Here is a 22303-nt window from a genome sequence, read left to right as displayed (position 1 = left end):
ATGTATATAGATTGAACAGGACCGGAGAAAGTACAGTCCCCTGCGGCGCCCCTGTATTGCTGCACACAATGTCAGACCTACAGTTCCCAAGACGCACATATTGAGGTCTGATACACATGTCGTCAAGTGGCAAATCAAAAATTCCACACCATGAGTGACCAATTGGCTTTGTTTTTATCTTATTATTCTATGCTGGTCTGTGGACATTATTGAAATGTTAAAAATTCAAGATACAACCCAATAATTACCCCTATAGTGTACTGTAATTGGATATTGATGAACAGTCTTACTGACCACTAGAAACTGCTGTAATGGTTACATTTTTATATGTGGTTTAGAACAACTATGTTTTTGCTGTGACTTTATGTGTATAAAGTACATGAAGTTACTGTAAGGTCATAAGTATAAGCCTTGCAGCTGAGAAACATACTCAACTGCTTTCTTCATCCAGATTTTCTGAAGCTGAAGCTGTTTTATTAATACCCAGTGGCCAATTATCATTTAAGGCTGCTGTAAGATTGTACATCTTAGGTGAAATCAATGACACCTTCGTGATACTGCACCTTCTGTCAATCATATCGGAGCAGTAATAGTGGACAACCACAGTGGTTTGTAATTCGTCATCGATGACTCAGCAAATCCTGCTAAATTTTGATATGTTTACAATAACAAATACAATTATGCAGTATTTATTACTGTCTTAGTTGTGACAAGGCACAAGTGACCAGTTCTAGTAGATATGTAAAAGTCAATCAAAGACAACCCAGCAGAATGTAACTATTGAGATGTCGCTATGGTCAAGTACAGTACATTATTTTTATAGCTTAGTTTCAGTGGATTAGTGAGACTGTTGCCACTCTATACTATTAAAATGAAGTTGGAGAGATCCTGGAAGTACTACCTCAAACTCTAAGCTGCATCTGAGATACAGGTCAAGAGGCAGCAAAAGAAAAAAAAAGATTGGTTTTGTGATTTGATGCTAACTAATCAGATGAGGCTACTGAAATACTTTAAAACAGGAAGAGTATAATTGACTGCACCTGTTATGGAGAGGCTGATATTTCCCTGTTTAGTGGAAGAGCATACAAATCTCTTTGAAAGACTGCCTGCCACTTCAACCTTTTATAAGAGTAGATTCAAATTAATTTAACTGCATTTGCCACGAAAGCTATAATCTGGCAAGACCATGAATTTCAGGAAAGGTGCTATGTGACTTACAAGTACCACCCTAACCCAGTATTAAACTCATGCATGCTTGTATTCTAGTATGAGAAAAATATGCCAAAATTTCAAAAACTTTATTGACATAAAGGTAATTTTCTAAACTACTTCACACATTTTACTATACTATTCTTTTATATCACAAATCATAAAACAAGATTAGTGATCCTAGGAGCATATTGGAACACTTAATGATGTGCATTGTCCTTTATTAGCATCATTCATTATTAACAGTGGGTGCAACAGCTCAGTTAAAGGGCTTTTCTGGACTGGTCAGCTTTATAATGAAATAAATGTTCAAAGTCCTTTTTATTTGCTCTACTGAACCATCATCAATTTTTCAAACCTACTTATTCCAAAGTATTATTGTGGTGGGCTGGAGACAATGCATCCAACACTAGGTGCAAGCCAGGAGCAATCTATGAATGCAGTGTTAGTATATTGCAGTGCATATTCACTTGCACACACACATGCACACAACACATCAACAAACACATACTACGACAGTTTGGAGTAACCAGTGAGCCGAGACTGCACATCTTTAGAATGTGGGTGGAAATGAGAGTAGCTATGGTGTCATGTGAATAGCATGCATACTCCACATCGGCAGTGCACAGGCTTCATGTATGGGGCACCAGGACTTAGCACCATTCCAGTATGTCATGCCTGTATGTCATCTGTAGATTGTAAATTTTACTATTGCTCTATCTAAAAATAATAATAAAAGGCTAAAAAAGGGGGAATACTGAGCATAAACACACACCCACACACACAGACAAACACAAAACATCAGTGTACAAAAATTGATATGGTTTATGCTTTAAGTGAAACATTAATTCTAGAATTGTTGTCTTTATTAATTATTAACAAAAAGTTACATGGTAAACAGAAACTACTCTTTTAATGGTCTCCAACCACACCTTACTTATTACCAATTTTCTATTCAGTTACACCATTATATGTCTTCAGTATTTCTTAGATGACTGTGCTCTTGAGATGGTAAGCCACAAAATGAGAATTCATGCTTATGATGCGTAGCTATGAAATGACCAAGTGAGTGCAGCAGAGCCTATAAAGGTCTTATTTTAGGTCAGACCCCAGAGGGGTACACATTCTCGGTTTAACAAGCTTGCTGCCCTGCTTCCTTAGGGAAAGCATTTCACTGACATCAGAATGCAATTCGCCTGATGCTCTTTCAGCTTTAAATTGGAAAGTGAACGATTGCCTGAATTGCTGCTCCATTTCAGTCATTTTAACACCTTTCACTGACAATGGCAAGGCTGCCTGCCCTACTTCCCATTCGGTGTAACCTACTTTAGAGAGAAGTTGTCTCCTGGAATTTATTATCCCACTTTTAAACTTTATCCCTTTAATACAAGTGGCAAGTAGGGAAGGACAAGACCTATGTAGCTTATATTCCGTCAAACTGTTTTAGGATATGAGAAAGAAGCACATGTTTTTTATTTGTTTAAGGTGAGATTTAAATGTGCCTTTGATCCACTGAAAAATGACAGAATGCTTTGCTGTGATGCAAACACGAAATGGAAAATAGTGTTCAGTGTGGGACAGGTGCATACAGGCTTAGAATTTATTCTGTCACAAACTGTATTATATTTTTCAAATTGTTGTTGAAACAATCACTTATTTTCTGGAACTAACATTATGGCAAAAGCAGGAAGCCATTCTACATATTAACATAAACATTCTTTTTTTTTAATGAGGGGGTGGTCGTCTCATGCACATGATCTTAAGAATTATTCTGTTTCAAATGTCCAAAACAGGAGCTAGGAAAAGAAGCTGCGTTTAGGTTAACATCCTTAGAAACAGACACAAATAATACCTTAGATATAAATTAGGAACACAGGTTAAAAGAACTTAGCTTGATCCAATAATGACAGGAGGACAGTTACTTTTTTATAGTTGCAATAGTGACATCCAGGCAGGCATGACATTGTTTCCAGTCTTAGAAGAATATTGACAGTCTGATGTACTTCATTAAATAGTATAAGGAAGACAGAGTATATTCATAAGAAAAATGAGCAATGAGAACCAAAAGAAGAATTACAGCAAATAGCCCTATCTTAATGAAATTGTTAGATGGAGATACACATGCACCATTAGCAAAAATAATATTTAAAGGAGAACATACCCTCAAGAAGGAATCAAGGGCTCCATTCTCCATAAATTCTGTGATTATCATCACAGGGCGACTCTTGGTGACAACACCCTCTAAGCGAATAATGTTTGGGTGGTCAAACTGACCCATGATGCTGGCTTCACTAAGGAAGTCTCGCCTCTGCTTTTCTGAGTAGCCTGCCTTCAGTGTCTTGATGGCCACATAGATCTCCCTCTTTCCTGGCAGCTTCAGACGGCCTTTGTACACTTCCCCAAACTCCCCTGAGGCACAAACAGACCAAAGCAGAGAAATCATAGGTTATTATTATTGAATTATTTTCCAGTAGTTTTATAGAGCCTATGTTTGGGATAGATGTTAGATAGATAGATAGATAGATAGATAGATACTTTATTAATCCCAAGGGGAAATTCACATAATCCAGCAGCAGTATACTGATACAAAGAAACAATATTAAATTAAATAGTAATAAAAATGAAAAGAATTAAAATAAAATTAATGTTCGCATTTACTCCCCCGGGTGGAATTGAAGAGTCGCATAGTGTGGGGGAGGAACGATCTCCTCAGTCTGTCAGTGGAACAGGACAGTGACAAAAGTCTGTCACTGAAGCTACTCCTCTGCCTGGAGATGATCCTGTTAAGTGGATGCAGTGGATTCTTCATGATTGACAGGAGTTTGCTTAGTGCCCGTCGCTCTGCCACAGATGTTAAACTGTCCAACTTTAATCCTACAATGGAGCCTGCCTTCTTAACAAGTTTGTCCAGGCGTGAGGCATCTTTCATCTTTATGCTGCCACCCCAGCACACCACCGCGTAGAAGAGGGCACTCTCCACAACCGTCTGGTAGAACATCTGCAGCATCTTACTAACCAAGTTACTCAACCAAATGTGGAGATTCCATACACATGTAGAAAAGGGTTAGTTTAATACATTTCCATATGTTATGAAGTGTTAACAGGTAAAAAATAAACTATTTTATAATGGAAAAACATGTCACTACCTTCTGGTGTTGAGTAGCTATCAAAAACACATATCAAGAACCAATTATAGCATTTTAATGGACAAAATTCCAACATTTACAATATACACATCTCCAATATACTGTATACAGCACCTTGGACTTTCTGATATTTTTCTGTCACACTATGCTCATGATGAAACAGACTTATTCATTATTATTGATGTCATTGTGAAAACAATGTTTGATCCATCTTTCCAAATAAATAAATAAAAAATAATAACTATTGTTTCATAGGTTTCATCCATTTTTTTTTTCTTCAATATTTGGAAGAGGCAGCATTGTTAGAAATTGGAACAACGAGTCATTCAGGATTTATCTTCCAAAATGGATCTTTTCTGATGTCCTTGGTGTCTTGCCTGTATCAGATGATTCTCTTCCAGTAGTCCATTATATTTTGCTTGTTCCATTTAATCTAATCATAACAAGTGTTACAAGCCCATGACATTCGGGTAAAATGCATCTCTGCTGCAAGATGCATCCACCACCATACTTCTCAAAAGACATATGTTTGTGCTTGTGTCAAACATACTGTTTACCAAAGAGCTCAAAAATATTGATTTAATCTTTTCAGAAGAATCACGTTTCATCTGTGGAATCATCACCCATGTGAATTTTGTCAAATGATACATGCCATTTGATAGAGTGTTTTAAAGAATGTCTTTTCTTTGTCACTCCTCAATGTAGCACATAACTGCTACAGCCAGAGTTTCTTCGTAGCTTCCATGACTAATATGTTTAAGGGAAACAATTTAGTGCTTTCCAACCTCAATGTGAAAGTTTTTTTTGACGTCATGGTGTGTTGTTTTTTTAGGAGTTATACTAACAATCTATGGGATGTCTAAAAATAGAAGAAATAACCTTAACACATAACAGACACCTCATTTGCTTACAGATTGGCTCCATTCAATAAACTATAGAACTTCTAAAGACATTTGACTGTAAGATGGGTTATTAGTGTATGCCATAGAAAAGGCAAAAAGCTTATTATGTATAATTTACTTTGAAGGATTTATAGAACATTACTTTCATTTTAACAGGATTCTGTTTTGAAACAAATAAAAAAACGAAAAGGTAATAAATACTTTTTCCTGAGGTGTTTCAGTATCTTATTACACTACAGTCATTCAACACGACTGTGCTCCCCTTATTGTTTGGTAATAAAAGTCATGACAAGTATAAATGATAAAAGTGATAAATGAAGCTAATTATGAATCTGACTTCCATTTCATTTCAAGGAATACATTATAACATACATAGCATTTTCCAGGATCCAAAACTTTTATCAGATACATTAGATACACAGTAAAAGAGTTTCAACTGGAATGGCTGTGAGGGCAGATTCTACCAGTAAATGAGTAGTGTGCTTTGTGGTTTGGACTTGTTTGTCCACTTGAAAAAGAACTTAACTTGGAACAAAACCACAGATCTGGTTATTGACTTTCACCACATTAAAGAACCTCTATGCATGATCACTATTCCAGGAGTGGAGTGAATGTAGAGGTGGCCCACTCCTACATTTACTTGGGTGCCCACATTAATGACAAGTTAGTCTGGTCTCAAAACACAGAGGAACTATATAAGAAAGAGCAGAGTAGGCTATTTTTCCTTAGGAGACTACACTCCTTTAATGTGGGAAGTGACATCCTTCACATGTTCTATAACTCTGCGATGGGCTGGAAACACCACTTCAAGAGACGCCCACTGAATTAACAAGCTGATAAAAAGGCAGCTCAGTTATAGGACACACTCTGTATCCCATTGAGGTAGTAGCGAAGGATGGAATTAGAACAACACTGTGTGATATTATGAATGATTCTGCACATCCTCTCTCTGACACACTAACACTGAGGACTTTCAGCCAACAAATTATTGAGCAGAAGTGTGTCAGGAAATGCTCCTGGGGCTCCTTTATATGAACAACTACACTCACCTAAAGGATTATTAGGAACACCATACTAATACGGTGTTTGACCCCCTTTCGCCTTCAGAACTGCCTTAATTCTACGTGGCATTGATTCAACAAGGTGCTGAAAGCATTCTTTAGAAATGTTGGCCCATATTGATAGGATAGCATCTTGCAGTTGATGGAGATTTGTGGGATGCACATCCAGGGCACGAAGCTCCCGTTCCTCCACATCCCAAAGATGCTCTATTGGGTTGGGATCTGGTGACTGTGGGGGCCATTTTAGTACAGTGAACTCATTGTCATGTTCAAGAAACCAATTTGAAATGATTCGAGCTTTGTGACATGGTGCATTATCCTGCTGGAAGTAGCCATCAGAGGATGTGTACATGGTGGTCATGAAGGGATGGACATGGTCAGAAACAATGCTCAGGTAGCCCGTGGCATTTAAACGATGCCCAAATGGCACTAAGGGGCCTAAAGTGTGCCAAGAAAACATCCCCCACACCATTACACCACCACCACCAGCCTGCACAGTGGTAACAAGGCATGATGGATCCATGTTCTCATTCTGTTTACACCAAATTCTGACTCTACCATTTGAATGTCTCAACAGAAATCGAGATTCATCAGACCAGGCAACATTTTTCCAGTCTTCAACTGTCCAATTTTGGTGAGCTCGTGCAAATTGTAGCCTCTTTTTCCTATTTGTAGTGGAGATGAGTGGTACCCGGTGGGGTCTTCTGCTGTTGTAGCCCATCTGCCTCAAGGTTGTGCGTGTTGTGGCTTCACAAATGCTTTGCTGCATACCTCGGTTGTAACGAGTGGTTATTTCAGTCAAAGTTGCTCTTCGATCAGCTTGAAACAGTCGGCCCATTCTCCTCTGACCTCTAGCATCAACAAGGCATTTTCGCCCACAGGACTGCCGCATACTGGATGGTTTTCCTTTTTCACACCATCCTTTGTAAACCCTAGAAATGGTTGTGCATGAAAATCCCAGTAACTGAGCAGATTCTGAAATACTCAGACCGGCCCGTCTGGCACCAACAACCATGCCACGCTCAAAATTGCTTAAATCACCTTTCTTTCCCATTCTGACATTCAGTTTGGAGTTCAGGAGATTGTCTTGACCAGAACCACACCCTTAAATGCATTGAAGCAACTGCCATGTGATTGGCTGATTAGATAATTGCATTAATGAGAAATTGAACAGGTGTTCCTAATAATCCTTTAGGTGAGTGTATATGTCTGCATAATGTGTTACTGTGACAGCCAAGCCAGAAGTTTTCTATGTAATAAACTTAATAAGTTATAGTGTAATGAAAATTGCATAATTAGATCTGGACCATCCTATAGTGTCTGTTCAGACTGATGTGTGTATATTTAATTATTTGTTTATTTACTTAAATATCTACTTATTTGTGTATTCAGCTTTCTTTCTTTCTTTCTTTCTTTCTTTCTTTCTTTCTTTCTTTCTTTCTTTCTTTCTTTCTTTCTGTGAGTGGACATAGCCTTGCACAAGTGCCCTTTCCTTTTCTATCTTTATTTCATTAATTTTTCCTTTACTGTGTTCTTTTTGTTACCTCTTTGAGGGTTTGGGCACTTGAGTGTCCTGAGGGTGGCCAGCATGACCTCCTTGGTGATTGCCGGTTCCTGCAGGGAAGATTTTGAGTCACTTACTTGCTGAAATGGTGTTAAGATTGCCCCAGGCTTTTCATGCTCCCTGGAGGAATGCGTATTGGCGGTGGGTCGGGTAGTGGGCTGTGAACACATCAAATATGCTTTGCGCATGAGCAGTGCGTTCGTTGTGTATTTAGACTCCACTGAGTTGGTAAACGCACTTGTGGAGGAGGGCATAATTATCCATGATTCTCTTGTATTGGTTTTGCCATTATCTGTCCCAGCTAAAAGGATCACCTTATCAAATGTTCCACCTTTTATTTCTAATGCGGCTTTGGAAAAAGAACTAGGCAGGTATGGTCAAGTTGTGTCAAAAATTAAACAAATACCATTGGGATGTAAAGATCCGTGTTTAAAGTACATTCTTTCTTTTTGAAGACAAGTGCTGATGATAGATATCTAGTGCGATTAATAAAGAGCTTAATGTGGCCCTAAGGTTAGAATGGACAGCTTTGAATATAGCATTTTTGTTTCATCAGAGCCAATAAAATGTTTTAAGTGTTGTAACCCTGGGAAGTCACAAAAAGCTGTCCAGGCAGTAATGAAGAAGATAACGAACAGATAAAGGCCCTTGGCTATGTGCTACAGGAGAAAAGGCAGCAGAGGCACCTACAGCCAATATACCTGATAAAGGTAAAGAAAGCGGTAAAGTGAGCACGCAGGCTAGGGATCAGAAGGACAGCCAGTTAAACTGATAAACATGAAAGCACAGAACAGCAGGAAAAAGCTACCGGTGAAGTTTTGGTAGCTAGTAATGAAACTGAAATAACAAGTTTGGTTGTGGAAGCTTGCTTGTTGGCTGTAGAGAGCGTGTGGGGCGAGGTGGACATGACGTTCACAGAGAAAGATGAGAGGTTTAAAGATCCTACTATATTGAAGAGAGTCAGACAAGAAGAGTCAGAGACTGTTGCAAAGAAACGCCCATCTCAACAAGACCCCTCTGCAGCTCAAGGTGAGATAGTGATGGAGTCGGAAGACTTCTCGGCTCCCAAAAGCGGTGAGGATTTGTTAGCTAATAAGGATACACGATGGAGCAGGAAGTCACTTCTCTTTCTCTCCGATTGTTTATTGTCTGTTGTCTTCTGAGTGTTCCTTTCTCTCCAACTAAAATGAACAGGCTTAGGACTGTACATTCAATACTAATGGGTCCAAGGATGTGGTAAAGTGGGAGGCGCTGTGCGTGTTCCTGCGGGAGAAGCACCTGGCAGTGGCTTTTCTACAGAAGATACATAGTGATGCCAGCTTAGAGTGTCAGTGGATGAGGACCTGGGGCGGGGACGTGTATTTTAGCCATGGCACGACTCGGTGTTTTGGGGTGGCAATCCTCCTTGCCAAACATTTGAATCCTGTCTCTGTGTCAGCAACTGAGGTGGTGAAGGGCCATCTGCTAGTAGTTAAAATGAAACTTGAAAATTGTTGGTTATTTTTTATAAACGTATATGCATCAACTGATGGAAAATAAAGACTGAAATGTTTTGCACTGTTAAACAGCACATTATCACAATTAACTAGTGATGACCATGTGATCTACGGGGGAATTTTAACTGTACATTAAATGACGAATTAGACAGGAACCATTTGGAGCCTCATCTGTCATCTGCTCGGGCACTGCGCATTCTATGTGAACAATATGAGCTGCAGGACATCTGGAGGGCAATGAATGGGGGCACCAGACAGTATACATGGGTGCAGGTTAGGGACACCTCTCTCTCTCTCTCTCTGGCCAGACTGGACAGGCTGTACACTTTTAAACATCATTTTAGTCTTTTTAGTTCCTGCTTTTTAACCCCCACGGCCCTTTCCAATCACAGTTTATTATTTGTGATTTTATATTGCCTAATTTAAAGCATAAAAGCTCCCATTATCATTTTCACACTCAATTTTTATATGACCTGCATTTTAAAAACAGTTTAATCTTTTTCTGGACACATTGGTGGAGGCAAGTTGGGAATTGTTTATCTCTGAGGCAATGGTGGGATGTAGGAAAAATGCAAATTGCCAGTTCTGTCAACAATGGTTCTTTTAGAGGAAGAGATTGCAGAGCTCCAGAAAAACATGGCTTCTGCCTGTTCTGAATATGGACTGGAACAGTTAAGGAGGAAGAGGTGGCTTTGTCTGATCTGCTGGTTTATAAAGTTCAAGGAGTAGTGGCAGAAACAGAGTCAGATGCATCAACTAAGTCCTTTTTTGGACTGTAAAGGAAACAGGGTCAGAGCTGAACGATCCACTGTTTAAGATCACAAGAAGGTCTAGAACTGAGAGAAATAGGTCAAATTCATTCAAGGGCAGTGAACTTTTATTCTGAGCTCTTCTCTAAAGAATTGCTGGGGAAGCCTAAACAGAGTTCTCCTTTTTTTTGAAGATTTGTCCAAAGTTCCTGATGAACTTCTACCCAAATTAAACAAAGATATATCTCTTCAGGAGCAGAAGGTTACCATAAAGAGTTTAAATAAAGGGAAGGCTGCAGGAATTGATGGAATTCCAGTCACATTTTATGAAACATTCTGGGATGTTTTGTGACCTGACCTTTTGGCTGTATTCCAGTAGAGTGTGGACATGGGACTGATGCCCACGAGTTGTTGCAGAGTAGTGGTCACTCTTTTGCCCAAATCTGGAGACTTAAGTGACATAAAGACCTGGAGGACCTTGGCAACACTCCGCACAGACTATAAAATCATCTCTAAATCTCTGGCAATTAGACTGAAAGAAGTGATGGCCTATTTGATTCATCCATTTCAGACCTATTGTGTACCCAAAAGATCCATACATGACAACATCTTTCTAATCAGAGAAATTATGCATATATCTACCTTCTTGGTCTGAAGGTTGGGCTCATTTCTCTTAATCAGGAGAAAGCATTTGATAGGGTGGATCATGACTATTTGTGGGCGGTTCGTGAGGCCTTTGGATTTAAATATGTTTGTTTCAATGGTACAGTTGCTCTACAATGACATTCAAAATGTTCTGAAGTTAAATGGAGGTCTTTGTTCTCCATTTAGAGTAGGGTCCAGGGATCAGACAGGGCTGTTCTTTGGTGGGTATGTTGTATTCACTGGCTATTGAACCCTTGTTAAGGGAATTAAAAAGAGTAGTGGGAGGTTTGTCTGTTCCGGGGTGCCCCTTGCAATTTCGGACAGTGGCATATGCAGATGACATCATGGTTCTCATTGCCAGCCAAACAAATGTTGATGGCATGGTGTCTGTTTTAGAAAACTTTCAGAGGGTGTCATCGGCAAGGGCAAATTGGAAGAGGAGCTCAACAGTATTGATAGGGGAATGGAGTGAGATTCTAGCTAAATTGCCTTTGGGACTCCAGTGGACAAAAGGAGGCCTGAAATATCTTGGCATTTACCTTGGGGATGAGGTTTTTGAGAAAAGGAACTGGGAAGGAGTGCTGGACAATGTGAAAAGTCACTTGAGGGGTTGGAAATGGCTTTTACTGCAGCTGTCATACAGAGGAAAGACTTTGATTATTAACTTAGTAGCCTCAGCAATGAGGAATAAATTGATGTGTCTTGGACCTCCTCTTGAACTCTTGTTTAGTATTCAGAGACAACTCCTGAATTTTTCTGGAATGAAAGGCATTAGATGAGACAGTGTGTGCTATATTTACCTTTATATAAAGGAGGACAAGGACTTAATTTCTGGTTGCAAGCTTTGTAAAAACTGTTATATTATCTGACAGACCTGTCTTGGAGGCCACTTGCCTGCGTCTTGTTATGACAAGTAGAAAAGCAAAATATCAACAAGGCACTTTTTTAATGGACAACAGACAGCTGTCAGCTTCTGACTTTCTTCCTTTCTATAGCAGTCTACTCAGAGCTTGGAATCTTCTTGAGCATTGCGTTGACTGGAGCTCTGCCAGTGTGTTGTGGAATACCCAATCCTGGACCTCAAAGTCACACAGCCTGTAAGAGTCCAATCATTATTAAGGAACTCTACAATGATCCAGGTCCACCTCCTGATAGATGGTGGTGGTGTTGAAACTTCACTTACTGAGACAGGCTAACCAGCTGCTACAAAAAATCCATTCCAACCATCCTGGTAATGCAAAATGTCTTATTGGGAAACTCCTCAGGGGCAGAGATGGCCACTGAAGGCTTTCCTGATGTGACTGTGGTACCGGCTGGTTTGGAACCTGAGGATACTGAGGTCATGCATGCACATCATCTACAGAATAGACCGACTTCATTAGACAGTACTTTGGGGAAAAAGTGCTACAGACTATGTGTGCTGGCATGTCACTGGGAACCACTGAGCACAACACCAGATACACCCTGGAGGATCAGATATGGAGAAAGCAGAGACACCGGGGCCAGCTTGGCAGAACTTAAATAGACCACCATTGAACAAAAGAACTAGCAATTTGCAATAGCATGTGCTGCATGGCCTCATTGCTGTTAACTCATATGTCTCACTACTTGATTCTTCAGTCACAGACAAATGTTTTCTCTTCTGTTCTATACTTTGACCTCTTTTAAAAGTTCTTACCTCTGTTTTTAGTGTTCTTGACTTGTCTTTTAATTATTGTGTATTTATTTATGGTATTAATGGAAATAAGAATAATCAAGATGAATGTATGATTGGTAATTTCCTTACTGGACAGGCCAAACTGGCCATTTATAAATCCAGAAAAGAGAAAGTGAAGTCAAACAAACAAAGTGACATGATAAAAAGATTTCATGGACTTATAAAAGCCAGGGTTTTTTTTGGAAAATAAATACTATAGAATGACTGCAAATGTGAATTCTTTTAAGGAAAAATGGTGTGTTCATGAGCAATTTATAAACTTAAAGATAATTAATTGATTTATTTGACATAAGAATTAACTATTTTTTGGGGGATGAGTTGGGGTTCTCTTTGTTTGCTTTACTTTTGTTATTGTAAATGAAACATTTGATTATTGATTAATAAAGATCAATAAATTCTTTCTATCTGTCTATTGTATGTAAGCATGTATTGTGGAGAATCAGCACCTAACACAGACAGACAGACACCAAATGCCCAAAATCACAAATGTTTATTATTTTCACTGTAATATACAGCACGTCACAATGCTCTAAACAGCCAGTCTCAGTCATTTTTTTCTCTCTCTTCTTCTCTTTCTGCCGCCTTCACTCCTCCACACACAAGCTCCATCCTCTTCCAACCAACTCCAGCTCAACTAATGGAGTGACGTGGCCCCTTTTATAATGCCCCAAATGTGCTCCAGGTGCTTTGTGATGCTCTTCCAGCAGCACTTCCTGGTGTGGCAGAAGTGCTGCACAAGCACCAGGAGGCACTCCGGGTGTGCCTGGAATTTCTTCCAGTAGCACTTCTGAGTGTGATGGAAGTGCTGCAATCCAGGGCTCCACAATACTCCAGGCACCCCTGGCGGTGACCATGGGCCCCAACAGGGTTGAGCTTCTAAGCTCTGATCCCGTAGCCCTGATGCAGACTAGGGCGACCGCCCTCTCGTGGCCCAGGGGAGGTATTGTCCATCTCCCAGTCCTTCAAAGTATCCCAGCTGGGCAGGATCCCAAGCCTTTTGTTACAGAATGTACTTACCTACCTACCTTGGCTCTTGTACATTTTGAATTTTATCCACTGAGTTCCTTACTCCTTCATGTCTCTTTATGTTTCAATTGCCCATTTGCTAAATTTGTCAATCCATTGGTCTTTATGTTAACCACTGCAGATACAGAGTTTTAACAGAAGGTGTGTGCTGTCCCTATGACTTAATGTAGTGGGTTAATGTCATATTTCCTTTATGTAACATACATATACACAAATCATCAAGTGAGAAGAGTAGCACTTTAATCTAGAAGGTTTGGTACTCACAATTTGGAGAACAGTAGCAGTTCTTCGGAAAGAGAAATAAACTTTTAGATGAGATGGATGGGGAGTAAAAGCTTTTTGATTTTGCCTTACTCCCCCTTTATATGAAAATGCTAGATATAATCACTTAATTTAACATTAGAGAGTTTATTGTCTGCGGTGGGCTGGTGTCCTGTCCGGAGTTTGTTTCCTGCCTTGCGCCCTGTGTTGGCTGGGATTGGCTCCACCAGACCCCCGTGACCCTGTAGTTAGGATGTAGCAGGTTGGATAATAGATGGACGGATGGAGTTTATTGTTTTTTCTTACATTACAAAATTATTTTTAATTTTGCATTACTCTTTCTTTGGTAAGAAAAAAATTGCTGCAGGATTACTGTTACAAAAGTGTATAATTTAAAGAGATTTTCAGCCTGTTGTTGTTGCTGTGCCCTTAAACATACTATTGTGTCCACACAACTTTAAGTAACATTAAAAGGACAAGGATTTATTTTGTTCAAATCCTACTGCTTTGTTTATACTCTCAAAATACTGTTAAGTATAAATTGAAGCAGCTATGCAAATGCAATCAGTCATGGATATTTGGAATTTTTTTCTTCTTCAAAAAAATGACTGGAATTTAAATAAGTTATATTCATATTAAGCCAGCTCTTTCTTTGGAAGACTTACCTGCACCAATGACTTCTTCGATTTTCACACAAGACACATCAATCTCTTTGGCAAATTCACGGACAGCCTCATTGGGGTCCTCATAGGTGAAGGGATCAATATAAATCTTCATTCCAGGAGAACCTAAAGTGAATAAGGTGCAAGTGGGTGTATAGTTAACTACAGATTACTATTTACTGTAAGCACAACATAGAAAATGAAAACAAAGTAAGTATTAAGAAAAAAAAGGCAAACTCCAAATCTGGACAAAAAAATGCTTTAAGTGTTCAGAAATTTACATATTATTAAATCTATCTGGCCAGTTACACTGAAAACCTTGCAGGAAAGACAAGATTGGACTAGAATCGACTTATAGTTTGACTCAGGTCTGCAATAAAGAACCTGATTAGTGTTGGCCTCCTAAAGGTCTTTCCCTGCTACATAACCAGATTTAAGAGTCCAGTTCAGTGCAGTTCACATGACCATAAAGTAAATTATTATTCTTTTGCATAAAGTAATCACAGGTGAAGAACTGAGAAAATTAATCTTTAAACATCACAAATAGTCAATTTTACCAGTTGTAATTTAGGGAATTCTGGCTTTCTTGGGGTGTTGGGGGGAGGGAGTAACAAATGGATTAATTACAATATGCTGTTTGCTTATGTCACGCACGTGCGAGTAGGAGGCAGCTAAAGGGCTTAAATAATTGTAACAACACATCCGACCGGGGGAGGCGTGGTGCGCTGACTCTCTTTCTCAGTTCCCTGCAGACCTTTCCCGGGAAATCCCACCAGGTTCTGAAGCCCACGAAGACGTCACTTCCGCCTCAGCTCAGAAGACATCATTTCCTGTCCCAGCCCCGAGGAGGACATCACTTCCGCAAAATTCCCTATAAAACCTCACTCCCTTCCTCTGGAGGACAGTTCTGTTTTGGACTCAGTTGTATAAACTACCCAGTGCTATTTCTGAATTGTTTGCAGCCAGAATCACAATATATGGGTGGCTGCACCAAACCTTTGTATGATGTCTGGAGTCCCTTTTTGTGACACTTATAAGGAAATGTATAGTACAGCATATGCAAGTAAACTGAGCGTGAACTGGAAATTACAATTCCAACTTCACATGTTCAAATTATTCTATTACTTTTTGTTAATATTTTATTTTTTTAAAACAACAAACACAATCAAATAAAAAGAACATAACAAGCACAATTCTATGTTTTTTATATAGACTAAAACACCAAATAAAATAAATAAAAAGGTTCAGCACAGCACAGGCCTGGCATCGTTACTTTAGAATTACATTAGGAACTCAAGCCAACTTCTGAAAGAAAAATTGAATTGATGCTTGCAAAGAGAATTTGATTTGCTCCAACTTGAAAAATACAAAACAGCAATTGGGTGGCTAAAGTTTTCTCCAGTTGAGCAAAATAAGTTTTCAATAGTGTGGTGTAGGAAATTACTTTTATGACATTTTATATCCAAACCGTTTACACACAGATATTCAAAAGGTGTTGACTAAACATGTTTAAGTGTAGAACATTCCCAACATATGTGACCTAGGAACGTAGGTGCTTCATGACATCACTAACAGTTTGGATCTTAAACTGGATACACTCTGGGCAATTTTAAAAGAGATAACGTGAATGATGAAAATTTGTAGATGAATTATAGTGGCTTGGTGCATACTGAAATAAAGGAACTTGTGAATTGCTGACAGTCATCTAAAATTGTACTTGAAAGATCCCATTCCCTTTATTATCTGAGATAATTAAGGTTACCTGAGATTTGTTTAAATACTTTGGAGATGCTGTCTGGATCATGAACACTGACCAGTATCCACCTTCCGAGACAGATATAGATGAGAGATGAGGGAAGTTGGGTAGGTTGTTTTTATTCTGTTCATTTTTAACCTAGGTGCTTCTTACAACCTTGGATTACATGTTTTGTGGCAAATAGAAAAAGTTATAAATACCAATGTTAATATCAATTTCTTCATGAATGCATGTTTGTTTGAGGTTCATGTCACATTATTATTTATTATATTTATTTATTTTTTTATTTCAGCATTATATCAGACACATTCATCCAATCATTTTCTGTAACAACTTTTTCTTGATTAGTCTCATGAGAGGTGTATACTATTTAGCACTAACAAACATTAGACATGAGCTAGTTTCAGATGATAAGCCATTGAATATTCAGAGGAAATCCTTCTATATAAAAGCGGTTGGGATTGTCCTTCCGTCCCGTGAGTGCTACGCAGGCGCGGAGTTTAACACACGCCCCGTCCATTTTGAAATGCATGATGGGATTTGTAGTTTCGTTTTTCCAGGTAAAAGATGATTTTCTACTCCAAACTGTGCAATATCTTCTTCTTCTTTCTTACTATATAAAAGCGGTCGGGATTGTCCTTCCGTTCCGTGAGTGGAAAGCGTAGCGGTATTCCGCTTATCACAGACTTACTACTTGCAGCTTGCGGTACGAAGCGACATGATGTGAGCAGAGTTCTGGTGCTCCCATCGTTCCCTTGCTTTTGTGCGCGATGCACTGGAAAAATAGACAAAATTATGTCTCTGGAAATAATTAATGTTGATGGAGTACAAATGCCTCAATGCGTAGTAAATATCAGGGGGATTCAAAAGCGCGACCTCAATATAGAAAAAAAGTTTAAATTTCATCAGAAAAATAAGAGAAACTACGAGTATTAAAGTAATACCGCTCAAATACAATATAACCAAATTAATGAGTTTGTATAAAATATCAAATTGATCTACATATTGAATTGCCTTAAGAAGTGGTCAACTTAAAAGGCGGGTCAGCCTAGTAAATAAATAAAATTTGATTGTCACAACCCTTCCAACAGAACACTTGGAATGAAAATACCTGGAGCTGTAATATCCACATATGGGTCAAAAAGATGCCTTCAGTCTTTGAAATGCTCAGATCAAAGCACAGTTGTTGTAAACATGAAATGTGAACCAATCCAGGTAGTGGTGCTACTTCACCATAGCACATACTACTGTATGGCATTCATTCTCATTTGTTCAGTATTTGAGCTCACATCCTATTAGTTTCGTTAAGACATATTCAAGGACTTTTTCAACTGTATTTCCTATTTGGGTTAAAACAGGCCTAGGCACAAAATTACTCAAAGCCATGTTGAACATACAGATGAACTGTAGATCAGGATACTCCAAGATGGCAGCTCTTATAATTTTTTCAGTTTCTCTGCTACATATTGGTATTCTTAAACTCACTGGTGAGATAATGGAGAAATACAATAATTTCTGTAATCTCTAAGTTAAACTTACAATGTCACCCTACCATTCCAAGAAAAAACACCGTAGACTCTAGATTTAGTTGAGAGAGCTGTAGTCTTGAATTAAGTCATTTTTACTAGATCCACTTCTGCTCTTGTGGTGGACAAGTCCAAGGAAGGTTAACTGACTTGTTGTTATTCGTGGAAGACAGGTTACAAAATCTAAAAATGTTTCTGGGGGTCTAGTAAGAAGACAATTATATTTTCTATATATACAAAACATATATTGCTGCAAAACTCCTGTAACTGTAGGCTGTTTTATTAGCTGCTGATGTGGCAACAGCTTTTTCAAGGCAAACCAACAAGATGTACTGTAGAACTGAAATGGTCTGTCCATGATCATCATTGCAGTTTTCTATACATTTGTTATTTTTCAAATTCCACCTGCCTGGAAAGACTGCAGAATAGCATGTACCAGGAGCATGGGGTAAATATTATCCTAAGACTGTGTATTCAAGCTACAACAGTCCACATAAAACAGTGTGAGCCACCAGGCATGCAAATGAATCTCACATGTATGCCTACCTAAGGCATCTTGGACACCTTTTTCCTTATGATTGCAATCTTTTGTGGCATTCCCTTATATATGTAGTACAGGCAATTTTTGGTGGTGTTTGACCACTTGTGTGACACAGGTTTATCTATCCACATTGGAAATTACCTAAAGAGTGCACTACTTTAACCTGTCTTTAGATGTTAGCCTTGACTGTGTGCTACTTGATCTGCTGTACTGCTAAGAACAGTGTTGCATACTACTACAAATATCTTTAGGTCCCACTCCAACACCATACAACAGGGTTACGCTCCTCAGATTGAAAGGATGAACACCTGTGACATGATGATGGAATCCAGACCAAACAAGAAGTGCATGGCAAACTGTGTATCGGCCAAGATACAAGTTTCTGTCTTCCATACAGTATGCTGCAGCTGGTAGGAGACAGGGATGTTATCTAGAGAAATGTGATTTCTGCCATCTTCTAGGAGAGAAGTGACAGACATGCTACCTGTTAATGCATCACACAGAAACTATGCTTTAACACATTCTGTAGCAAAGAAGGTAAATCTCAACCATTTCATCCTTTACAGTCCACATTATAACTGATATCACTGAAAAGATATGTTTAGTCTGCAAACTGGAGAAACAAGCACTATAGTGGACATCCTTTTTTTCTCCTGGGTTTAGAAACTGGACTGGCCACATCCCTGTTTTTGTTTTTTCTTTTCTACCACCACCATGATGCCCCCATGAACTTCCACTGGGTGCCCAATCCCATTCCAACATGCAGCCAAAATTTGACCAGTCCGTCAACTGACTTTAACAGACCAGTTTACTTCTTCCGCACTCTCAGAATGCAGCACAAGATCTTCTTGTCATAAATTTCAGGATGGGATTTTTAAAACTAACCAGTGGTGAATACACTCTCTAACAAGGTTCAAATAATTATGTCAATTGTAGACTGTTGTGGTTGGTGGGAGTGGGAGCAGTAGGCTAACCATTTAGAGGTCTTGTGAGGCCCTGGGATGTGCGTGTGCCAAAGAATTTAAAACTAGGCACTCTCTCCGCTATGTCTCCTCTGATGTATAGAGGAGCAGATTCCTCTTCCTGCCTCCAGAAACTGATAATCAGCTCCTTTGTTTTGGAGGTGTTGAGTGCAAAGTTGTTAATGAAGCACCATTTGGACATTTTGCTGACCTCATCCCTACAGGCAAACTTGTCACCATTAAGTATCAGTCCTACCACAGTGGTGTCATCTGCCAACTTGATGACTGCATTTGTGCTCTGTATTGTTGTGCAATCGTGCATATACAAGGAGTCAGGAAGAGGACTCAGCATGCAAAACATTCACAATAAGTTTGGCAATTTTATTAATTACATTAATGACTGTGATCATGGTAAGATGTCATAAAACTTGATACATTTAAATTAGATTTACGGTCATTTCTGTATTACTATTTATTTGTTTTTTTAAACATATTATGGACATATTTGGGGCCATTTTTTATTTTTGTCCTTGGGCAGCACAGTGGCGCAGTGGGTAGTGCTGCTGCCTCTCAGTTAGGAGACCCGGGTTTGCTTCCTGGGTCCTCCCTGCGTGGAGTTAGCATGTTCTCCCTATGTCTGCGTGGGTTTCCTTCGGGTGCTCCAGTTTCCCCCCACAGTCCAAAAACATGCAGGTTAGGTGGACTGGCGATCCTAAATTGTCCCTAGTGTGTGCTTGGTGTGTGGGTGTGTGTGCCCTGCCTGGGGTTGGATGGAAAATAACATTTATTGACATAAAGGTAACATATCATACTAGCCAACCCGCGGCGTACCATACGCCGCATAATCAGGCCGGTTTTTAATGATTTTTAAGCACAGGGAGAAAATTAACATTTGAAAAATCAGTAATGTAATAAATCAGCAAGAAAAGCAACACTATAACGATGCACGGAACGAACCAACACAGTAAAACAATTTGCTATGGTGTACGCGGTCGTGCGTTGTAACCGAAAACGCAGTTTTTAAAGTCTGCTTACTTCATTGTGTTTTAACCTCAGTTGTAAAGGATTGTTTTGAGGATCCCATGGGATACCCCTCGCAAACCGTTTAACACGCTGCATATGGCGATTGACCTCCGCGAGAAACATGCCTCTATGAACAGTCAACGTGGCTCGGAGGTGCCAGGAGTTCGTGGGCGTGGCTCCTTCTGCGTGCGCCATAGGTGTCTTACTTGTCGGCGGCTCAGTGAGTCCACGCCTCTTCCGGCGTGCTTTCCATGGTTGTCTTGCCTTAGTGAATTATATATATAGATATCTGAACCCACACTTAGAATGCATGGAATGGAGGCAGGAGCCTTGTTGTCCACACACACTCAGATACCTTCTTTGAAGGGTTTTTAAGATTCTCTCTCTACTTGAATAAATTTTCACTGAACACTCACATACTTTAACAATATATAATTAAGTTGTTTATCATTTCTAAACTAGTCTGATCTGGTCTTACACCTGCTCTGTTAGGTCAGCCTCCAGCTCCAAGCAATTTGTATCAGAAAGTAGTTGGTACAAAAGAGCGATGAGCTCAGATCAAACCGAAATTTAGCTAGCACCTTATATAATGCATTAGAGTGAACTCATTTTTTTAGTGTACTGCAACAGTAAATTGTATAAGTTGGTCAGAAAAACAGGTAGATAAAAATTAATTTTAAAACATAAAAATTACCTGCACATCACATTCTCCAATGATTACAATTTACTCACTTTCATAGCCAGGTTAATATTTAAATCATACATTCACATTTTATCACTCATCCAATTCATTTGATATTCAGGATATGTATTATGTGGCGGCATGGTGGCGCAGCAGTAGCGCTGCTGCCTTGTAGTTAGGAAACCTGGGTTCGCTTCCTGGGTCCTCCCTGTGTGGAGTTTGCATCTTCTCCCCGTGTCTGTGTGGGTTTCCTCTGGGTGCTCTGATTTCCTCCCACAGTCCAAAGACATGCAGGTTAGGTGCATTGGTGATCCTAAATTGTCCCTTGTGGGTGTGTGTGCCCTGCTGTGGGCTGGCACCCTTCCTGGGGTTTGTTTCCTACCTTGCGCCCTGGGATTGGCTCCAGGTGACCCTGTAGTTAGGATATAGTGGGTTGGATAATGGATGGATATGTATTATGGGAGATTCTGACAATTTTATGCAAAAATAAATGACATTCATCACATTTTCATTACTGCATAACATTTTTTTCTTTTAATCTAAATAAATATTAATGGCACATTTGATTTTCTGTTGCATTTTCATAAGTCTTATTCATATTGTGAATATTAATATATCTTTTTGGGATTTTTTTTATAAATTCACCCTCATAATAAAAATAGTGAGAACTCTAAAATACTGTATATTCAAGAAATTATTTATTTTACAGGCAAATGTACTCTTAAACATATAAACAAACATACAGATTTTCTAATTCATGCTATATCTTATGTAATAATATTTAGAAATATATGAAAGCCAGTAATCAAAACATAATTAAATAATTTGTTTAACAGATTCATAGACAGTAACTTTTTGCCTAATTCAATTCTTATCATTAACTGATTACCTACGGCAGATTGAGTCTGTACAATTAAGTGTCTTTTCAAGAATAAGGTTAATTTCAGTTTGTCTTTACTTTAACGCCTACATGTTTTTTCTAAAGTAAATTAAACATATTTCTAAAAAAAAAGCTGTTTTAACTCTTACTTTACAGTTGAATTTGTCGGGGACAACAGAGCACAAGGTTACAAATTAACATTACTCATTAATTACATGAAACTTTCAGTTTACTAATGTGTTGGTGATATCTTAAATCAGGGGTCTACAATGCAAGTCATACAGGGCTGTAGTGGTTGCAGAGTTTTGTTTCAACCGCATTGCTTAATTTGAAACCAGTCCTTGCCAGAAAGATTTAGTAGATTTTATTTAATTTGATGGCATGTTAGTATTTCCACTCTGCCATTTCTTATATTGTAGAGTTCCCCCTTTCCAAGAATATCAGCCAAATCTTTTGTAATCTGAAACATATGAGTAATCCTCAGTCCTTAACCTG

The 22303-nt window shown here is 38.9% G+C and overlaps 1 protein-coding gene across 2 annotated transcripts in view; it reads right to left on the bottom strand.

Moving 5' to 3' along the window:
• LOC120535168 (ephrin type-B receptor 1) overlaps positions 1-22303 on the bottom strand; it is a 707928-nt gene that overhangs the window by 86910 nt on the left and 598715 nt on the right. For both annotated transcript variants that reach the window (XM_039762817.1, XM_039762826.1), the window contains 2 exons: positions 14442-14564; positions 3371-3618 (listed from right to left, as the gene is read on the bottom strand). In XM_039762817.1, coding sequence (XP_039618751.1) covers positions 3371-3618; positions 14442-14564 — 371 coding nt within the window. The remainder of the gene's footprint in view (positions 1-3370; positions 3619-14441; positions 14565-22303) is intronic.

Source organism: Polypterus senegalus, chromosome 1, assembly GCF_016835505.1.
Source record: "Polypterus senegalus isolate Bchr_013 chromosome 1, ASM1683550v1, whole genome shotgun sequence".
Classification (NCBI taxonomy): domain Eukaryota; kingdom Metazoa; phylum Chordata; class Cladistia; order Polypteriformes; family Polypteridae; genus Polypterus; species Polypterus senegalus.
The sequence above is the reverse complement of the archived record's forward strand: the minus strand, read 5'-3'. Positions and strand labels throughout refer to the sequence as shown.